This window comes from Cetorhinus maximus, chromosome 11 (assembly GCF_964194155.1).
Source record: "Cetorhinus maximus chromosome 11, sCetMax3.hap1.1, whole genome shotgun sequence".
Taxonomy (NCBI): Eukaryota; Metazoa; Chordata; class Chondrichthyes; order Lamniformes; family Cetorhinidae; genus Cetorhinus; species Cetorhinus maximus.
This window is the reverse complement of record NC_135889.1, coordinates 68,278,155-68,301,174: the sequence shown is the minus strand read 5'-3', so window position 1 is coordinate 68,301,174 and position 23,020 is coordinate 68,278,155. Positions and strand designations below refer to the sequence as shown.

Sequence of the window (23,020 nt, the reverse complement as noted above, 5' to 3'; positions counted from 1 at the left end):
CCACAAATATCCCCATCCTCAATTATGTGGAGGTGGGTGGGGGGGGGGCAGAACATCAGTGGAAAAGATAAGGCTGAAGCTACAATCTTCAGCCTGAAATGCCGAGTGAATGATCTATCATGGCCTCCTCCCGAGGTCCCCAGAACCACGGATGCCAGTCTTCAGCCAATTCGATTCACTCAATGATATCAAGAAAAGGCTGAAGGCACTGGATAGTGCAAAGGCTATGGGCCCTGACAATATTCCGGCAATAGTACTGAAGACTTGTGCTCTGGAACTTGCCGCACCCCTAGCCAAGCTGTTCCAGTACAGCTATAACACTGGCATCTACCTGGCTATGTGGAAAATTGCCCAGGTATGTCCTGTACAAAAAGAGCAGGACAAATCCAACTCAGCCAATTACCACCCATCAGTTTACTCTTGATCATCTGTAAAGTGATGGAAGGGGTCATCAACAGTGTTATCAAGCTGCAATTGCTTAGCAAAAACCTACTCACTGATGCTCAGTTTGGGTTCCGCCAGGGCCACTCAGCTCCTGACCTCATTACAGCCTTGGTTCAAACATGGACAAAAGAGCTGAACTCCAAGGGTGAGGTGAGAATGATTGCCCATGACATCAAGGTCGCATTTGACCGAGTGTGGCATCAAGGAGCCCTAGCAAAACTGGAGTCAATTGGAATCAGGGGGAAAACTCTCTGCTGGTTGGAGTCACACCTAGCACAAAGGAAGATGGTTGTGGCTGTTGGAGGTCAGTATTCTCAGCTCCATGACATCACTGCAGGGGTTCCTCAAGGTAGGGTCCTAGGCCCAACCATCTTCAGCTGCTTCATCAATGACCTTCCACTCATCATAAGATCAGAAGTGGGGATGTTCGCTGATGATTGCACAATGTTCAACACCATTAGTGACTCCTCAGATACTGAAGTAGTCCATGTCCAAATGCAGCATGTCCTGGATAATATCCAGGCTTGGGCTGACAAATAGCGAGTAACATTTGTGCCACACAAGTGCCAGGCAAAGACCATCTCCAACAAAAGAGAATCTAATCATCATCCCATGATATTCAATGGCATTGCCATCGCTGAATCCCTCACTATCACTGTTATGACATAGCTGATGGTAAAGGTTCAGTTGTTCAAAGCCCAGAGGGAAACCTGAAACAACTGTCATAATCCATTTTTGCAACTTGTATGTTTCGAGATGCAGGCTTTGAATTCAGTAGTAATAAGACCACCGAGTCTCAAGGTTTTTTTTTATAAAACTAAATTAAACATTTATTAATACAAGAAAGATTGTAACACATACATACATCTACAAAATTACTACTATAGTAACTACAAAAATTCCCTAATTAGTCTGACTCTCAGTTACACCCCCATTAAGGCAACAATAAATCTCATAGATTTAAACAGACAGCTGGAAAAGCACACCCTGGACAGTCGCATTCAAAATGAGTATTTTTCAATTCTGGGTCCTTGCAGACGGCAGCTTGAGGCTTACAGGCTCGAGGCTTCTCACACTTGTTGAATCTTAAAATGCCTCTACCTTACACACAATCTCCTTTCTCCTTTATACATATCATTCTCTTTGAATGCAAATTTTCCATTGTATCACTAGGCTTTTAACTTTAACTCTTCTAACAATAACATCCTTTCATCCCACCAATTTTATTAGTAAGCTGAAAAAAGATAAACACTTTGCTTGGCATCTTCTAGCTAGGTATAAGATTTCACCCGCAGTCGTGAATGGTTTCTTTTAACAAATGCAAATTTACACTTTACCTTCTATCCTCCTTATGTTTATCTAATTAACATCTCAAAACTACTATACATCAAAGCACCCAGACTATCTGGCTTTAATCCAATTAAGATACATATACACAGGCACAGACTCCACTAGAACTCTATTTTAAAAAATAATTTCCAATAACATTATAAACATTAATATCCCTTCATGACACAACATCCTGGGTGGGTTACCATTGACTAGAAACTGAACTGAACTAGACATATAAATACTGTGGCTACAAGAGCAGGTCAGAGGCTAGGAATCCTGTGGTGAGTAACTCACCTCCTGATTCTCCAAAGCCTGTCCACAATCTAGAAGGCACAAGTCAGGGGTGTGATGGAATACTTTCCACTTGGCTGGATAAGTGCAGGTCCAACAACACTTAAGAAGCTTGACACCACTCAGGACAAAGTAGCCTGGTTGATTGGCACCCCATCCACAAACATTCACTCCCTCCACCACTGATGCACAGTAGCAGCAATGTGTACCATCTATAGGATGCACTGCAGGAACTCAACAAGGCTCCTTAGACAGCACCTCCCAAATTCACGGCCACTACCATCTAGAAGGACAAGGACCGCAGACACATAGGAACACCACCACCTGGAAATTCCCCTCCAAGCCACTCACACTGACTTGGAAATATATCGCCATTTCTTCATTGTTGTTGGGTCGAAATCCTGGAATTCCAGCCTTAACAGCACTGCGGGTGTACCTACACAACAGGGACTGCAGTGGTTCAAGAAGGCAGCTCACCACCTCTTTCTCAAGGGCAATTAGGGATGAGCAATAAATGATGGCCTAGCCAGTGATGCCCACATCCCTTGAATGAAAAAAACAAGATACTGGTTTAGAACCTCAAAAGTCCCAGATAGATAGTCATGGCTGATAATGAGGTGGGTGAACATCTATGATGGTAAGGCAAAGGTCCCTTGAATATGGTGGAGGGACGCTCAATAGTATTTGAGGGAGGATGCGCAAACATGGCTTTCATTACCCCGGCCAATGCTGCAGTTTCCATGTACATGGATGTATGAACTTGAGGATAATTCATCTGTGGTTGTCCAGGATGGGTTTCACCATGGTTGGGTCGGGGAGGCCAGAGGCAGATCGATGCTAACTACAAAGACTTCCCATTGGCTGAAATTCTCAGGGCCAGAGGGGTAGTTTCAAAGAACATGCTAACCAGGTGGATCACTGCTACCTCAGGCATACATGATACTGGCTACAGGCAACACTGCACTTCTACTAGCTATAGTCCAGCTGAGGAGGAAGCAGCAGGGGCATTGATACCTGCCCATGCCGCTGCAAGATACACCGTGCTCCTCGTGCATGCATATCTAATGAGCTGACCAGGACAAGATTGCACGTGGCCAGCCGTCCAGTCCCCCGGCAGAAATCACTCTTTCTTCCACTCCAGTTCCCAATTTATACTCCAAACTGGAAGATTCTTCCCAAGCGAACAAATAATGGAGTCTCTGACCATCATTTTCCAACCTCTCTATCTACAGACATGGTGCCAGAGGACTGGGGGATTGCTAATGTTGTACCATTGTTTAAAAAGAAAGGCATAGCCTGAGTAAGTACAGGTCAGTAAGCCTAACCTGAGTGGTGGACAAATTATCAGAAAGAATTCTGACTGGCAGTATAAATCATCATTTAGAGAAGCAAGGATTAATCAAAGGCAGTCAGCATGGATTGGTTAAGGGAAGGTCATACACAATTAACTTGATTGAAGTTTTTGAGGAGGTTAAAGGGAGGGTTAATGAAGTTAGCATATTTGATGTAATCTACATGGAGTTTAGCAAGGATTTTGACAAGGTCCCACCTGGCAGACAGTCAGAAAGTTAAAAACCCATGGGAGCCAAGACAAAGTGGCACGCTGGATCCAAAACTGTCTCAGTGGCAGGAGAAAAGGGTTATGGTTGCTGGGTGTTTTGTGACTGGAAAGCTGCTCCAGTGTTATTTCTGCAGGCTTAGTACTGGGTCCATTGCTGTTTGTGGAATACATCAATGATTTAGACTTACATGTAGGTTGTATGATTAAGAAGTTAGCAGATGATACAAAAATTCGCTGTGAGATTAGTAGTGAGGAAGAAAACTGTAGACTGCAGGAAGATATTAATGGAGTGGTCAGGTAGATAGAAAAGTGACAAATGGAATTCAATCCAGAGAACTGTGAGGTAATGCATTTGCAAAGGACAAAAAAGGTAATGGATTACAGTTGCACCAAACTGCCAGAGATACCAGATGGATTGCAACACTTCAAGAAGGCAGCTCATCACCAGCATCTCAAGGGCAATTAGGGGTGGGCAACAAATTCTGGCCTTGCCAGAGACAACCCACATCCCATAAAAGAATAAAGACAAATAAATGAATGGTAGGATACTGGGAAGTGTTGAGGCACAGAGGGACTTTGGAGCATATGTCTACAAATCCTGGAAGGTAGCAGGGCACATAGATAAGGCAATCAAGAATGCATACAGAATACTTTGATTTATTTGATGAGGTCTAGAATATAAGAGTATGGAAGTCCTGCTTGACATGTAGAAAACACTAGTTAGACAGCAGCTTGTGTACTGTAGCCAGTTCTAGTCTTGGCATTACAGGAAGGATGTGCTTGTGTTAGAGAGGGTACAGAGAAGGTTTACTAGGATGTAGCTATGAGGAAAGGTTCAATAGCCTGGAGTTGTTTTCTTTGGAAGAGAGGAAACTGAGGGGAGACTTAATTCCGATGTATAAAATTATGAACGGCCTGGATAGAATGGGTATGAAGGTCCTATTTCCTTTCACGGATATGTCAATAACCAGGAGGCACAGATATAAAGTAAATGGTAGAAGGATTAGCGGGGAGTTGAAGGGTATTTTTTTCACCCAGTGGGTGGTGGGCATCTGGAACTCAGTGAAAGGGTGGTAGATGCAGAAACCCTCAATTTAAAAAAAAACTTGGGTATGCATTTGAGATGGTTTAACCTACAGGGTGCCAGACCAAGAGCCATCCAGTCTTTTACAGCCGGCATGGACACAATGGGCCAAATGGCCTGTTTCTGTGCCATTATTCTTTCTATTTTTCTAAGCATAAAGAAATAACAAGGAATGGATTTTGAGCTGGAAAATTGGTGCAACCCCAAAAAAGTCATTTTCCCAATTGTTGCTGAAAATGGCGCAGAATTTCTAGGAACAAAAACCAAAATACTGCAGCTGCTGGAAATCGTAGTTAAAAATTAACTAGCAATACTCAACGGATGAGGTAGAGTCTGTCTGAAGAGGAGTTCAATACTGTAAAGTCTCTCAATGGATTCTGCCCAAACTGTCACGTATCTCCATTAGCCTTTGCCTTGCTGGGGTTTCTAAGGCTATTTCTTAGCCCTGTGCTCCATGCTGTGGGCAAAATGGCTTCTGCCTCAATCCTTTGTTTTACCAAGGATGAAATCAGAGGTCACATGACTGTAGCAAGTCACAGTACACTAAAGGCAACTGTACAGAAAGGCAATTTTCCAAACATCCATGTTTCATAAAAAGAAAAACAAAATGCACGAATTACAGTTACCCATATCCATGGTCTATAAAGAAAGTTGTCACACATAAACAGAACACTATTCTTTCTAGTGCTTTCTGGGGTGTTACACATCATGAACGGCACTTTAGTTTGTATATCTTGTTGCTCATTACAAGCACTGCTCTGGCTGATGTGGTCCTTAGTCTCATGTTTTGCCAGTAGGGCACTTCTCTTGCCTTCCTCAGGCTAGATTCAATTCCTTAATGGCTTACATAGATATTTTTTAGTACCTCTCTTCACATCTCTTTAGGGATAATGACTCTACTTCCTTTATACAAGATGCCATCTTGGGCAATCACTTCATATCTGTATTCCTAATAATCGTTATTGCAACAGGTGTGTCCTTGATGGTTTCAGGCCATCCTTTCATCACTGCTTCCTGTAGCACTCGGAGAGTTGCACCTCATTGTGTAGTTTGCTTGATCTGAGCAAGTCGCTAGTCTGTTAGACTCAATGTCTCTGCTGGATTGAAGAGTTCCAGAGCATGTCATGCTGTTACTTCTTGTTGAACATAGAAGATTTCACACTCTGTACTCACATCATTAACTTCCTTCAAAGGGCATGCAGCTCTCGACAGCATGCCGGGGATGTACATCTGCTTCCCTGGCTTGTTCTTCACTTCCAAATGATATCCCTGCAAATGAACTAACATCCTTTCCAGGTGCTTCAGGAGCAGATAGAAGTGATTTGAGAAAGATACTTTGAACTGGTTTGTGACCTGACTCCACCATTACTTTCTCTCTCAAACAGGTACTGATTAAACTGCTCATAAGCAAAGACAATAGCCAACTCTTTCTCAATCCATGTGTAGCTTTGTTTAGTTTGTGTTAATGCTCTAGATACAAACGTAGCTGCATGAGGGTTGCTCCAAGTCCTGTTGCACTGGCATCACACTGCAGACATCATAGTATCTCAGCATTGACGTTATCATCACGAGTTGTTTGATGCGAGTGAAAGCTGCTTCTTGTTTTGTGCCCCAATATCACTGAACATCCTTTACAATGAGCTTGGGTAGAGGTTCGCATTCTGATGACAAATTGGCAAGAACTTTGCTAGGTAGCTCACAAATCCAACAAAGTGTTGCACTGGCTTCATATCTGTTAGTTGCTGCACCTCTGCTACAGCTCGCCTTCATATCAGAATCAGGGTGAAGTTCATGACTTATGTACTTGACTTCAGTCAACTTCAGAAAACTGCTCTTTCATCCAGCTTCACTTGCCAGTGTCCATCCTTCGCATCGAGGATGGTAAAGACCTTTGCCTTGGCAAGTTGCGGCAAAATTTCTTCAATGTTTGGCATTGGGTTAGGGAGATCTCTTCAAAGCTTTTGTTACAATCCCCAGGTTACCCATGGACAAACCTGATCCCAGGGTGGAATCCAGCTTGATAGATCCTCACTTTTATGTTTGTTTAGATATGTGGAGAGTAGCTACCAAACAGAGGCACAGGAGTCAGCTGATGAGCTTTTAACAAAAGAATTAAACATTTATTCAACAAGAAAACATGAACTATATTACAACACTCCTTCACCCACAACTGTACCTTTACAGATATATACAGATTTGTAAGGATAACACGAGTTACAAAAGTTATCTTATACTTTAGTGTCCACAGTCAGTACACAGTCCATGTACAAATAGGCACCCTGTGTTCGGACACACCACACTCTGAAAGCAAGTGACAGATGCCACCTCAACCAGATGCAATGGATCTCTCCTCAACTACCACCAGGCGCTTGCCAACCAGTCTCACTGAGCACGTCTTTCACTCGAGGTTTCCAATTCCAATCTCCAAGACCTCGCCTTGGAATCTTCTCCTAAACTGACGCTTTCTCTCAGACGCCTTCCGCAAGTGTTCACCTCCAGGGTTTCAAACTCTCCTTCTGATGTTCCTCTTCCCTGGGTCACCACATGCGTTCAATCTGTCTTCCACACACACACTCTCTCTCTGACTTGCCATCAACAGTACACCACTGCTTCACATGCCCATAGCAAAGGGTTACAGACCTTCAGTTGTCTCTTTGGACCTTCTTGCCTCTTGCACACTGTTCTTGCTTTACATCTGCTTTCTTCAGCTTTTGTCTCTTTAAATCTGAAGCTTGGAGCCTTTCTTTCTGCCCCTCACTCTTAATTTCATTTAACAGGGCCTTTTCCAGGTTCCTGTCCTTCCTTTGACTAGAAGGTCTTATTTGAACTTTCCCCTCTTCCACTCCCCTGGATTTTTGGGATTTTTCCTTAGCGTGGGATTGGCTGTCTGTCCCCTTTGCTCCAGTCTCTTCTGGCAGCAACTTCAAAATCAGCTGAACTCCAACAGCTTCCAAAACAAACTGCTCTTTCTCTTCTTCTGCGTGAGTGTCTGTGTGAGGGACCAGCCTCTCTGGCCCCATGTTGCGAGGCAATAGTCCAATTCTTCTGCCCTTGTACGCTTACCTTCTCTGTAGGAGTCGTAAAACGCTTCATTAGAAATGCAATCACCTTTTAAAGTGAAACTAAAACTCCATTTGACCTTTCTTAACACACAGATACGAAAATACAAATCAAACTTAAACATTGGGCAGAATTTTTAGGTCGGTATGGGGGTGTTCGCCCAACCCAATCGGACACGAAATCGTGTGGGATGACGTTGGGCGAGCGTCCTGACGTCATCTGCATTTGCGTAATATTTCGGTTGGCGGGTGCGCACAAAAGTTAGAAGCGCGCCCATCGACAATTAAGAGGCCTATTAGGGTCATTAAAGCTGTAATTGTCTCCGATCTCTCATGGTCCGTCCAACCTTACAGCTGGCGGACGGGCGAATCGGTCAGGCAGACTTTCCATTTTTCATGAAACCTCATTCAAGGGCGAGATGAGGTTTCCGTTATTAAATTAAAAAAAACCAATGGACAGCATTTTTATCATGTATATGTTCAGGTGACTGACTGTGATGCTTGGACATTTTTTTTCTGATTTTTACATACTTTATTTTGCAGTCTTAAAGTCTTCAGCTCCCTGGGGCAGCTCTTTGCCTTCAGGAAGCTTTCATTCAGTGCTTGTCCGCGAATGCGCTTATGTCAATGCCCCTTCTTCTCCCGCCCCCACCCTGGCAGAGCTGAGAATTTCAGCGTGAGCTTCACGCTGGCTGGCCGCTAACTGGTAGCCAGTGTGAAATCGCGGTTAGGGGCTGATCGTGGTTGGTGGTCTGTTCCCTGGCCGATACCGGACCCGCCGATCACGCCCACCCACTGACCAAAAAATCCTGCCTATTAAAGCTAAAACTCATTCCTAATACCTACAAATACCAATATAACTTACTAACTTACTTAACTATCTCGAAGTTCTAACACTTCATTGAGATCCTTTGGATCTATGCACACTCTCAGCTTTCCAGGTTTTTTCACTGCTACCAATGCTGCTAATCCAGTCTATAGGAGTTGTCACTTTCTTGATTACTCCTATCTTTTCACATTCCTCTGTCTTTCAGGCTGGACTTGAGGACAGCTGGAACTCTCCTTGAAGATGCTGAGTTGGTCTCGCACTCCTCTCTACTTCAAGATGATATTCACCAGGAAGACATCCAAGACCTGTGTAAACATCTTGGTAATTTGTCAGGATCTGTTCAGCAGTCAATGGCTTGGTGCGATGTGAAACATTGTAAATCTCACCTGGTACATGGAGGATTACAAGCTTTTTACTTGTTTCAGCTGAGATGAGTGGATTTTGTTTTGTGCCTACTATTTGGAACTGTAAATCTTCTTTCTCCTCATTGTATTGGGCTCTCAGCTTAGTTTGTCCTCTTGGGGTGAGCATCATTCCATCATATTTTTCGACTTTACCTTGACAGCTTCATTTTCGGGTCACCACCTTGAGCAGCTTCATAAGGTCTGTAAAGCTCATGATATTGTACATAGCAGTGGTGTCTAACACTTCACACTAACTTGATGCTCTCCTTCTGCGGTCATCATTCCAATAGTCACAAACCATTTTTTACCTTGAGACTTGACGGTGTCAGCCTTCATCAGAATCATTGTCTGACATCCCTCCAGTAACCGTCTTTATAGGCTTGCTTTTCAGTTAGAGCACTGCTTTCCCTTCTCTGGACATGCTTCCTTTTTTTTGTGTGGTGTCCTCTGCAATATTTACATCCGGTACTATGTCCTTGATCTTTCTGCTGGCTCCTCTGTAAATAGCTTTCTCGTTTCTCCATTGTCTTGTGTTTGGAAGGCATGAATTGCCTCATCAGTTCTCCCATCAATAATCTTCAGCTGTTGATTAACCACCTCAAAGCTTCGGCACACGTCAATCGGTTAAAGAGAGTAAATTTCTCTTCCCTCAGCAGATGTGCTCTCGAGGCAGGACCTCTTGTTCCGAAGGTAATCCTATCCCTGATCAGATCACCCTTCAGTTGGTCAAACTCACAAGAGTCAGCTAGACATCTCAGTGCACTCACATACTGATCAGTATTTTACCCCTCTTCCTGAGCTCTGGTGTTGAACACACAGCGTTTATAAATAACATTAGTAGAGGCTTCAAAGTGGGTCTTCAAGGCTTCCAAAATTTCACAAGGGTGGCTTTTCTGCTCCTCAGTGAGGTCCGGGGTGCATACAGCTTGTAGCACTCTTTCCCCAGTACTAATAATAAAGTCGATCCTCTTAATTGTTGAGGTCTCTTGTTTAACTCTGTGGCAATTTCATAGTTCTGCCATTGAGACTGGAAGAATTTCCAATTCACTTAGGAGATTTCCATAGGAGCTGGAATATTCAAAGCCACACTGATTCACCCAGTGGCCAATGTCCTGTGCAATGTTGCGGGCTGAAGTTTTAATTATTCTCTGCTGTTTCTTACAGCAGTTGGCTCTCTTACAGTTATCAAAATCCACTCAATTTCAACTGCACACTCCTGACACTATGTTCCACGTAGTGGGTAAAACTGCTTCTTCTTCAATCCTTTGCTTTACCAAAGTCGATCTCAGAGGTCATATGAGTATGGCAAGCCACAATTCCCAAATGTCAACAGTGCACCAAGGCATTTTTCCAAACACTCTTGTCTCATGACTAGAGAAGGTAAAGCTCCATGAAGGGGTGAAAGAGGTTACAAAAATTATCAAACCAAGTCTACCTTTTCTTATATTAGTAATTTAGAGATCAACTGCGAATGCAATAAAACAATGGGAGTACATTTGTAAAGAGCTGGTATTGAAGCATACAGCACGTTGTGTTCAAGAGCAGGTTTCTCATATTCTAACTGAAATTTATCAGTTAAATAATTGCTCAAAATTTGGTTACTAAGAACAAATAAATCATTAGAATTTCAAGGTAGAGGTCTGATTGTATCAGTTAAAGATCTGAGGGGAGTGCTTTCTCTATAAAATACCATTGATTCTGTTTCTGAAAAAAAAAGTTATTAATATATTCATCCCTTTTGTCTTGCGGAGACCTATCATTTCAAGGCTTTGCACCTCTCTCAACTATTCGATGATATAAAATCATAGCAGCTCACTAGCAGCAGTTTAATGAAGCCTGAAGCCGAATTCGGCTCAGGCATTAGGCCGACACAGATCTGTACAAGGAAAAAGTAGGATAAAAGGAATTAGGGTAGATTATTTGTTAAGTTTAAGAACTGCAAGTAAATGTCACTTTGTATATTCCAAAGGATTCTTCATTCAAGGAAAGGTAATTTCATTGCAACTTAGAATTTGAAGCTTCATACATATTTTATTTGTAGTGAGTATTTAAAATTCTTTCACAGGGTGTGAGCGTCGCTGGCTAGGCCAGCATTTTTAATTGCCCATTAGTAATTGCCCTTGAGGAGGTGGTGGGGAGCATCCTACTTGAACTGCTGCAGTCCATGTAGTGTAGGTACACCCACAGTGCTGTTTGGGAGGGAGTTCCAGGATGTTGACCTAGTGACAGTGAAGGAGCAGTGATATAACTCCAAGTCAGGATGGTGTGTGGCTTGGAGGGGAACTTGCAGATGGTGGTGTTCCCATGTATCTGCTACCTTTGTCCTTCTAGGTGGTAGAGGTTGCGGGTGTGGAAGGTGCTCCAAAGGAACCTTGGTGAATGGCTGTTGATTGATAGATGCTTGCACTAGGAAATTAAACAAATTGTTTTTCATTCGCAGCTAGTTCTACATCAAGTATTCCTATGTTAGATGCGGCACAGCTCAGATACTATGCAGAGTTAATCTTCCACTACCCTGGCAGAATACATAAATACCATCCCCAGAGGATCATTCCACTTTGAAAATGTGTGACTTCACCACCACATGCATAGCTGCCAAATCAATTCCAAAATTGGGATGGCCTTCATATAATATATTTATTCCGTTCCACACCAGATTGGGAGTCAAACATATTTTGCTCATGACCCTTAGGATTGTCATAAAACCTTGTGTCAAAGTAAATTTTCAGCCTACCTCCCAATGATGAAAAGTACTATTGTTTTACTTTGCTGCCCACACTTTTAAATTAATGCTGTTTTTGCTTTCAAACTCTTTCAAAATGTACATTTTTGGAGGCTTGTTTTGGACTCATCATTGCTGGGAAATTGGAAAATTTTCCCACTTTGCTCATCATGTGTCAGCATCGATGACTCACAGTTCTGACATTGCACAATGAAGTACGGAGTACAGTTCTCTGCATTCAGAACCCAAAATCCCAATTTTAAACCAATCCACAGAGAAGGAAAATGATGAAGTAGGTCATTAAAATCGCAGAGGGATTGTGCTGCATTGCCGATAGCTCCCTGCCACCCTCAATTTTAACACAGCGGAATTGACATGGGAGAGCCTCCTTCCACGGTTTACTTAACAACAACAATCACTCCTTTAACATAGTAAAAACACACCAAAGCGCTTAACATTCTAAAGTTGTGGTCCAATGGTGTTACAGTTACTGCAATGTTATTTTAAGTTCAGAAACTGGGAGGCTCGAGTGGAGCCAAAATTGCTAGCAAAACTGCTGAGAAGCAGCAGAATGGTAAGAACAAACCAAGGTAAGTTCCTATTTACTTTATGTAAGCATTTCTTGTAGGTTGAAAGCAGAATAAGTTCAGAGCCCTTCAAGGAATTGTCAGGCTTTCTGAGCTCCAGCCTGTCCCTCTTCCTCCCATCTGTGTATCAGCTGATGTTGGTGTCATTCCATTCAACTTTAGGCAGGAGACTGAGTCTGGGAGTTAAAATCTACCAGGCTTCATACTTTGTGGGGGCCTGGATGAATTGCTGCTTCTACCCTGAATTTCTGTTCCAAATTAAATGCAGGGCTCAACAAGCTGCATTGCCCCAATCTAAAAAAAACAGGTATTACTCCAGCAGAGTAACCTTATCTGCTTTCAGACAGCATTTAGCCCTGCCTTATTGTTCCAACCAGGTATTTATCTAACCCAATTTTAAAACAGTTAATTGATTTTACTCGGAGACTGTGCACTGTCATTCCCTTAATTTGTGGTCTTAAACAATCACTTTTTGATCATTTCTTTTAACATCGTGCACAAAATTAACAATCAAGTAAAGGAATTAGTTTTTACTCACATTTCCAGGACCATTACTATGTCTGATCTTGATTCAAAGGCATCAACGCATTGAACAAGCTTTGGGTGGTGCAGACAATTCATAATACTGATTTCTTGCCTCACATTTTCCTTATCCTTTGCCGAAAAAGCTTTGAAAAACTTTCCTGCCCAAACCTTTCTAGTTTTCTTTTCAACAAGTTTGAAAACTTGCCCAAATTTTCCCCTGTAGACAAGACCACAATACTTTTGATATATACTTGTGCTGTTCAGTGGAATCTATTATCAATATGAAATTTGGTACGATTGTCATATTAACAGAGGCACTCACGTTCCTATTTTTTCAAATATATCGTAATATTCCGCGACTTTCTCACTTGTGTTGATTTTAACATCACGATAATCTGGCTCACCTTCTTTTTCGTCTGAAAGGTAATTTTTTTTTGTAAACTATAACAGATTTTACTCATATTTAGCAAATAAGCAGAAATTAAAAAGTAATATTTACCATCATCAGACAGATCAGCTTCATCTTTGTGTTCTTAAAATTAAACAAAACTAAGTTAGAATGAAATGCAACAGAATGACGTTTAAAAAAAAAATTAAAAGTATAAACAGTTGGCAACTAATTAGTCCATAAATTCCATCAAAGCATTTTGTAAAATGGTGCTAAAAGCCTATGTAAATATTAACAAATAAATTTTAAATACATTAAAATTTGAATGAACTTCCTTGGTTTCAGGCCACAGTTTAAACATCAAGTGGTATTTTGGCTACTTTATGGCTGTCAACTTCAATGTAATAGCACAACTATGAGTCGTACCATATGGCTTAAGTTAAGAGCTTACATTTTTGCGAGATAAGAAACAAGATTTCCTTTCATGCAGAAGAAACCTCAGAACTTGTGCACAACCTTTCTTAGCACACTGCAGCATTTGGAGACCAACATAATATAAAAGAAGTCCAGGTGGAAGCAGTATTGTTTAACAGGACTGAACAAAAGGTAATAATGAAAAAGCTTTAAAACATTTAAAATGTACACATGGATCAGTTAAGGAAGAAAGTTTTGTGTAGATTATTTTATTTCCTTTAGGTAGAGCTAACCTTCTTTGTCTCCCACTCTGACCAAATCGGATTCCTGACTTGGCTCACTTATTCCATAAACATTAACAGCTCGGACACGGAATTTGTACTCTTTGTCAGGAGTTAGATCACGCACACTGCAGGAAGTGCTGCGGCAGGTGGTAAGGTTTGTCCATTGTGTCTCCACTGAATTCCAAGTTTCCACATTGTAAGATTGAACAACACTCCCACCATCATATGTGGGACCGTACCATGACAGAGTCAGGGTAGAACTACGGATATCAGAAGAACATGGTTTTCCAGCAGGTGGTTCAGGTCTGTCTGTGTATAGAAACAGGAAAAGTCAACAGCAAGATTTTACAAAATTTAAATGGAAGAAAATCAAACAGTTTTCAATGTATTCCACCACTTCATTAATGGTTAATGGTTTTTCTCAAATAATTCACCTAGATTTTCATTTTATGAATTAAAGAGTCAGAGAAGGGTTGATTTTGAAGGTCCCTACTAGGCATAAATGGAGAGTTTGTGAACTGAAAATTATGTTGGGTTACTTACCACCCTTTCATGCTGGAACACCTATAATGCCATCTTGGATAAGGGGCCCAAGATTTGTGGTTTGAATGCCTGCCTCTTTCAGGGAGGAAGTCACTTGCCATGTGTAAATTTGAGTCATGTAATGTACATAGGATCAGTATTGTACTTTTGAGGTATAAATGGCTGGAGTGTGCACTCCACATGCCCCACTCCATGAACCAGGTGTAGAACAGCCCAACTGGTGATCCTTTTAGGGACTGCTGGAAGCTGCTCAGAAAAACGACTGAGGAAATCTGTAATTTCTGTCATTCCCTTTGCTGGCAGACCTCTTCCCCAGAGTCAGGCTGTCAGCTGGTTCAATGCGGGAACTGACAAATTTCCTGCCTTCCCGAAACCATGGGCAGGATTTTTGGGTCATCGGACAGGAGTGGCGGGCAGGCCCGAGAACGGCCAGGAAACAGCCCACTGACCCCAATCGGCCTCCAACCATGATTAAGAAGCTCAGCGCTGCTAGGGTGGGGGGCGGGAGGAGGGCGGGCGCAAAAGTCTGTGCATGCGCGGGGCAGCGCACACTGAAAGCTCCCTGGAGGCAGGGAGCTGAAGAACTTGAAAATCAAAATGAAAGATTTTAAAAATCAGGAAGAAATGTGCCCACATAGGACTCATTCACATGAACAGAAACATAATAAAAATTATGTCAAAACATTTTTATTTTTTAAAAATAATGTTGGGAACCTGAACCTCCCTGTGGATGAGGTTTCCTCAAAAATGCAGAGGCTACCTGGCCGGTTTTCCCGCCCGCCAACCGTTTGTTTGGATGAGCAGCGAAAAATAGCAGTTAATGAATACTTGAATAGGCCCCTTAATTGTCGATGGGTGCGCTGCCAACCGAAACATCGTGCGAGTGCGCGATGACATTGGAACGCTTGCCCGACATCATGGTGCGCTATTTCACGCTCGGGGGTGTTGGGCGTGTGCCCGCACGCCAAGTGGAAAATCCTGCCCCATGAGCTGTCGCAGGGTATCCGTTTGATGTCAGCAGCTTTCCAGCTGCATCTACATGAAGCCTGGGCCTCAAAATGGATCAAACGTAACAGCAGACGGGCAGTGCCTCAGGTTAAATCACCTTTATCAGGCCATTCTGTGATCACTAGAAGGTATACCACAGCGGATTAACGTGAGATTGAGAACCCAAATTTTTCTGCAGCACAAAAATATTCCATTCCAAGCGGCTGCACATAGAATGTTTCAATAGCTTAACTTTTTTTTCATTGCATTTAATTTCTTTCAAAGGGTTTTAATGGCCTCAGGTTAAATACAACTATAAGACCTTGAATCCTAAGCAGTTTTCTTTTCTGGAGGATGTGAAACAAAACTCAAACTTTAAGCTAAACTCTTTCCTCCAGTCAACATTAAAGAAGCCTGAAACATTAATCTGTCTAATAAATAAAAATTGAAGCTTTTGCAGTTTCCTCCCACCATCCAAAGACATGCTGGTTAGGTGGATTGGCTACAGTAAATTGCCCCTCAGTGTGTGTGCGCCCTGTGATGGGCTGGTGTCCCACCCTGGGTCTACCCCGCCTAGCACCCATTGCCTGTTGGGATAGGCTCGGACTCTCCGCAACCCTGAATTGGATGAAGCAGTTCTGGAAAAGTAAGCGAGAGTGAAGCTTCTGCAAATCGACCTAATTCTGTGTATTCCCAGCATTTTCTGCATGACTGAAGTTAACTTTCAATGTCCTTTCTATGAGGAGAAGTCATGAGATCTCGAAAGAATTTTAAAAGGGAAAGACTGGCAAAAATAAAAGTTTAGACAATTAATTGACATATACTCTTGTAGCCAAAATATGAAAGGATTTTTTTCTTTTGTTGAAGTTAAGCTGGTAGATCAGTGCTGAGCATCTGTCAAGCAAAGAACTCATGCTCTGGGGAAAGATTAATTAATGAAAAGCTTCTTAGAATGGAAGTATCAGACAGCTGATCAGATGGTTAAAGTGAAGTTTAGTTTGCTTCACATTTATTTTATAGCACTTAGATGCTAGAGGAATAGTTGGACCTTGCTGCACCTATTCTACAGGTGTAAAACAAGTGCAAAAGGATTGAATCCTGGAGCACAATGGCTTGTTCTCCAAAGATGTCTGAAATCAGGCTACTTTTCAGCCTGATGGGGAAGCTGCCGAATTCAACTGTTAGGTCCCTTCCGAATGCCTGTTTAATGACCCATTTTAGAAACTAGCCTCAGGTCTACTATGTGGCCTAGTTAGTGGCAGCCACCGCAACAGTGGATACATTTTTTTTTTACTATGAATGTGGCGCCAGAAGGAGCACTTTGCCTTCTTCTGGCTCTGCAGTACACCTAATAGCTATGATCACTTCACACTATCTCCTGTCCAGGGACATATCTGAGGTCCACTGCTGCAAGGCAGGTCACCCAAAAGTAAAGCCTTCCCTAGGGCGAGCTGCTTGTGGAAATACCGTGAGCTCTGCCAGCTTGTTCTGAATATGTGGAAGGGGATTGAAGATGAAGTTTTAGAAATCTATGGGTCTTTGTTTTCGACTGCTCAGTCCAACTAATTACATGGAATTATTTAGAATATACAGCACAGAAACACGCCATGTTAAATGTCTGACAGCCAGATGGTGAAGTAGGAAACCAGATGCCAATCTTTTACTTAATGCTAGATTTATTTACAGAATGGAACATTGCAAATGTCTCTCTCCTCCCTAATTACCATCTAATGTCCCAGAAGTCTCTTTTTATATGATGTTCTTGAAACCAATAAAATAAAACAAACAAATAACTAATTAAATTGACAGCCCCTTAAAGGAGCACTGTAACAAAAAACAAAACTTTCAAAGGAAATTCATACAATCAAATCAAATCAAAATGGTGTTTCCAGGGCAGATGATGCACTTCAGCCCTTATGGTGTCCACCAACTGCAGAAGGCCTCAAGCATACTGATGGACACTGCATACTCCCTCTCCAGGGCCACCTGGACATAAACATAACCATGGAAGTCTCTCTTTTTATGTTCTCAAAGTACTTAATCAATCAATGCCCTCCACCTGTATATCCTTAAACCTTAGTAATACAATTAACATACCATTAACAGGTCATTTGGCCAAATCAGTGGTGTTCATGATCCACACAAGCCTTGTCTCATCCTTGCTCATCTAACTCTATCGGCATAACAATATTCTCTTCTCCCTCATATGGTTATCTGTCTTCCTCTTAAAGGCATCTATACCTCAATTACACATTGTGATAGCAAATTCCATGTTTTCATCAATATCCGGAGGTTTCTCCTGAATTTCTTATTTGATTTCTTGGTGACTATTTTATATTGATGGTCTCTAGTTTTGCACTACCTGACAAGTAGTGTGTGTCTCTGTGTCTAATCAATCAAAACATTTCATAATTTAAAAAAATCTTTATTCGGTCACCCCTCAGCCTTCTCTTTTCAAGAGAAAAGAGAGCTAGCCTGTTCATTCTTCCCTGATAGGTCTGAACTCACTATTCTGTCAGCAACTTGTAAATCTTTTTTTGCACTCCTTTCAGTGCCTCAATATCCTTTTGTAATATGGGGACCAGGCCTGTTCACAGTATCCCAAATGTAGTCTCACCAAGGTTCGATAGAGGTTTAGCAATAACTTCTCTACTTTTCAATTCTATCCCTTCTAATGCTTGCTTTGCTATATTTTTATAGCCTATTAACTTGCGTCACTACCTTATGATCTGTGTGTTTGTACTACAAGATCATTTTGCTCCTCTACCCCATTTAGATTCTTACTTTCCAAGTAATATGTGATCTCCTTATTTTCCTTATCAAAATTTACTACCTCACATGTGTTTGTGTTAAACATTGCATTTCTATAGCATCCTTAACATGGTAATACATCCAAAGATGCTTCACAGTCCAAATAATAATGTGGAACATTGCATTGGTATGAGAGTGGTATAATTGTAATTAAAATATTCTAGATTTTATATCATCATATTTAAAATAACATACCATCAGATTATAAATCTGAACAAGTGTATATTGTGCAATGAAGAGCATCACGTGAGGCGACTACTGCCCTCGGCCTGCTGCAATGTTCTAGTGAAGCCCAATGCAAGCATGTCCTCGGCCCAACCATCTTCAGCTGCTTCATCAATGACCTTCCTTCCATCATAAGGTCAGGAGTGGGGATGTTCGCTGAATATTGCACAACGGTCAGCACCATTCGCTACTCCTCAGATACTGAAGCAGTCAATGTAAATCTAAAAATCCAAACTTCATCTGTGCATTCCTTAAAGAATTTGTATGGAACAGCATGAAGTAACAGAATGTTCTCCTGTACACAGGAGCGTGGAGCCTTTCAGCCATTTTAAAATCTTGTATATATGGGGTTATTTTCAAGGAAGATTTGAAGTTAGTCTTAGATTCCAATTTGATTTAAGTTACTTTTTTCACTGTGGTTTACTAGGCTTCCTGGGAAATCTTAGTTTATAGCAATAATGATGTAGTAATATTTAGGGAAGATTAGTGGTTCATTTAGCTTGCTCTTCCAAACTTCCCCATCGATTTTCTCAGTAGCTGGGAATTAAACCTCTGCACCTCCTTTTCAAATGGGAATTAATCTACTTTAAAAAAAACGTGCATTGGTTTTTGTCCCACCATCCCCACTGTTAATGTATTCGACAATTCTATTACCCTCTTAATAAAGCATGCAATGTTACTCATTTTTTTTTAGCACCATTAACTTTAAACTGCGTCCTAAAATTCTCTAATCATGGATCAAAATTTTCCCTCCCTGTAATAATTTGAAAGCCCTTTTAGCCTGTAAGATACTGAACCATGCAAACCAGGGAAGGTCCCCTTTTTCTGTGCTGTCTCATTTGAACTCAGCCATGCTAGCATTAAATGTGCTGTTCTTAACCTAAAAGCACTGAGGTCAAGAAGAGGAAAAATCAAACAGGGTTTCTGTTCCAGGTCAGCATACTGTGACCCCTGCCTCCCCCAAGCTACAAATGTAACTGGGGAGATTGAGTTAAGATAGAACTAGGATCGTCTATGAGGAATTAATTGTTCGGGATCAAACATGAACAATGAGTGAGGCATTAGAAGATGACTAACTTAGTGGAGTTGTCTCCGAAGGGACAGGCAGGAGGGAAAGGGTGGTGGGGTAGCTTTGTTAGTATGAGATGGAATAAGTACGATAGCAAGAAATGATCTTGGATCAGCAGATCCACATGGGTGGAGGTAATAAATAACAAGGGGAAGAAGACACTGGTGGGAGTAGTCTATAAACCCCCTAACAGTAGCTACATTGTAGGACAGAGAATAAATCAGGAGATAATGATGGCATATAAAAAATTCAATATATTAATCATGGGTGACTTTAATCTTCACATAGATTGGGAAAATCAAATTGACAGAGGTAGCCACGAGCAAGAATTCATAGAGTGTATTTGGGATAGTTTCCTAGAACAATATGTTGTGGATCCAACCAGGGATCAGGCTATTTTGGATCTAGTAATGCATAAAGAGGCAGGTTTAATAAATGATCTCAGAGTAAAAGATACCCTAGGAAACAGTGACCGAAACATGGTAGAATTTAGCTTTCAGTTTGAGAGTGAGAAACTCGGGTTGGAAACAACTGTGCTAAACTTAAATAAGGGTAATTGTAAAGGAATGAGGGCAGAGTTGGCTGGAGTGGACTGGGAAAGGAGTTTAGCAGAAAAGACGGTTGATGAACAATGGCAGATATTTAAGAAAATAGTTTATGACTCACAACAAAGATACATCCCAGCGAGGAAGAAAGATTGTAGGAAGGGGATAAACCAAGGAAGTTAAGGATAGGATCAAATTGAAAGAAAAAACATACAATGTGGCAAAGACTAGAGGTAAGACAGAGGATTAGGAAAGTTTTAAAAACCAACAAAATATGACCAAAAAAGTACTAAAGAGGGAGAAAATAAACTTTGAGGGTAAATTAGCAACTAATATAAAATGGACAGTAAGAGCTTATTTAAATACATAAAAAGGAAGAGAGAGGCCAAAGTGAACATAGGCCCCTTAGAGAATGAGGCTGGGGAAATAATAATGGGAAACCAGGAAATGGCAGAGGAGTTGAATAAATACTTTGCATCTGTTTTCATGGTAGAAGACACTAATAGCATACCAAAAATAGTAAACAATTAAGATGCAAAAGGGGGGAGGAAATAAATACAATAACTATCGCTAGAGAAAAAGTACTAGGGAAACTAATGGGGCTAAAGGCCAATGAATCCCTGGACCTGATGGGTTGCATCCTAGAATATTAAAGGAAGTAGCTACAGATATAGTCAATGCACTGGTAGAAATCTTCCAAGAATCCTTAGGTTCTGGAAAAATCCCAGAGGATTGGAAAAATTCCAATGTAACAACCGTATTCAACAAGGGAGGGAGACAAAAAACAGGTGACTATAGGCCAGTTAGTTTAACATCCATCATTGGAAAAATGTTAGAGTCTATTATAAAGGGTGTAATAGCAGAGCATTTAGAAATGCATAATATAATCAAGCAGAGTTAGCATAGCTCCATGAAGGGGAAATCATGCTTGGCAAATTTATTAGAATTCTTTGAGGAGGTAACAAGCAGAATAGATAAAGGGGAACCAGCAGATGTAATATATTTGGATTTCCAAAAAGTGTAAAATTTCGAAAAGGTAATGCACATAAGGCTACTTAATGAGATAAGAGCCCATGATATTGGGAGTAGTATATTAGCATGGATAGAGGATTGGCTAACTAATAGGAGACAGAGAGTTGGGATAAGAGGGGCATTTTCAGGATGACAACCTATAACTAGTGGAGTGCTATAGGGATCAGTGGTGGGGCCTCAATTATTTACAATATATATTAATGACTTGGATGAGGGAACCAAATGTATGATCGCCAATTTTGAGGATGACACAAAAATAGGTGGGAAGGCAAGTGGTGAGTTTGACATGAAGAGTCTACAAAGGGATAAGGTTAAGTGAGTGGGCAAAAACTTGGCAGATGGAATATAATGTGAGAAAATGTGAGGTTATGCACTTTGGCAGGAAGAATAGAAGAGCTGAATATTACTTAAATAGAGAAAGACTGCAGAAATTTGCAGCACAGAGGGATTTGGGGGTCCTTGTGCATGAATCACAAAAAGCTAGCATACAAGTTCAGCAGGTGATAGGTAAGGCAAATGGAATTTTGGGCTTTATTTCGAAGGGAATAGAGTATAAGGATAGGGAAGTCTTGCTAAAACTATACAAGGTATTAGTTAGACCACACCTAGAATACTGTGAACAGTTTTGGTCCCCTTATCTAAGGAAAGATATATTGGCATTGGAGGCAGTCCAGAGAAGATTCACTAGGTTGATCCCCAGGAAGGAGGGATTTTCTTATGAGGAGAGGTTGAGTAGGTTGGGCCTGTACTCATTGGAGTTTAGAAAAATGACAGGCAACCTTACTGAAATATATAAGATTCTTAGGGGGCTTGACAGGGTAGATGCTGAGAGGTTGTTTTCGCTTTTGGGAGAATGTAGGACCCGAGGGTATAATCTCAGAATAAGTGCTCGCCCGTTTAAGACAGAGATGAGGAGGAATTTCTTCTCTCAGATGGTAGTGAATCTGTGGAATTCTTTACAGCAGAGGGCTGTAGAGGCTGGGTGGTTAAGTATATTCAAAGCTGAGAGAGACAGATTTTTAATCAGTAAGGGAATCAAGGGTTATGGAGATAAGGCAGGAAAGTGGAGTTGAGGATTATCAGATCAGCCATGATCTCATTGAATGGCAGAGCAGACTCGATGGACCAAATGCCCACTTCTGCTCCTATGCCTTATGGCCTTAAATGGCCTTATTATGTACAATATCAAAGCTTGGGCTGTCAAATGGCAAGGAACATTCATGCCACAGAAGTGCCAGGCAATGACCATCTCCAGCGAAAGAGAATCTAACCATCGTCCCTCAACATTCAATGGCATTACCATTACTGAGACCCCAACTATCAACACCCTGGGGGTTACCATTGACCAGAAACTGAACTGGATTAGCCATATAAATACTGTGGCTACAAGAGCAGGTCAAACGCTAGGAACTGTGCGATGAGTAACTCGCCTCCTGGCTCCCCAAAGCCTGTCCACCATCTACAAGGCACAAGTTAGGAGTGTGATGGAATACTCTCACATTTGCATAGATGAGTGCAGCTCCCACAATACTCAAGAAGCTGGACACCATCCAGGACAAAGCAGCCCGCTTGATTGTCACCACATCCACAAACGTTCATTCCCTCCACCACCGACGCACAGTAGCAGCAGTGTGTACCATCAACAAGATGCACTGCAGGAATTCACCAAGGATCCTTAGACAACACCTTCCAAGCCCACGACCACTAACATCTAGAAGGACAGGGGCAGCAGATAGATGGGAATGCCACCACTTGGAAGTTCCCCTTCAAGTCACTCATCATCCTGATTTGGAAATATGTCGCTGTTCTTTCACTGTCACTGGGTCAAAATCCTGGAACTCCCTCCCTAACAACACTGTGGGTGTACCTATATCGCATGGATTG

The 23,020-nt window shown here is 41.6% G+C and overlaps 1 protein-coding gene across 1 annotated transcript in view; it reads right to left on the bottom strand.

Moving 5' to 3' along the window:
* Positions 1–23,020, bottom strand: part of LOC144686672 (myosin light chain kinase, smooth muscle-like) — a 433,503-nt gene that overhangs the window by 33,416 nt on the left and 377,067 nt on the right. Inside the window, exons 22-25 of the mRNA XM_078552188.1 lie at positions 13,934–14,233; positions 13,338–13,370; positions 13,161–13,254; positions 12,852–13,055 (exon numbers count right to left, since the gene is read on the bottom strand). Of these exons, the coding sequence (XP_078408314.1) occupies positions 12,852–13,055; positions 13,161–13,254; positions 13,338–13,370; positions 13,934–14,233 (631 nt within the window). The remainder of the gene's footprint in view (positions 1–12,851; positions 13,056–13,160; positions 13,255–13,337; positions 13,371–13,933; positions 14,234–23,020) is intronic.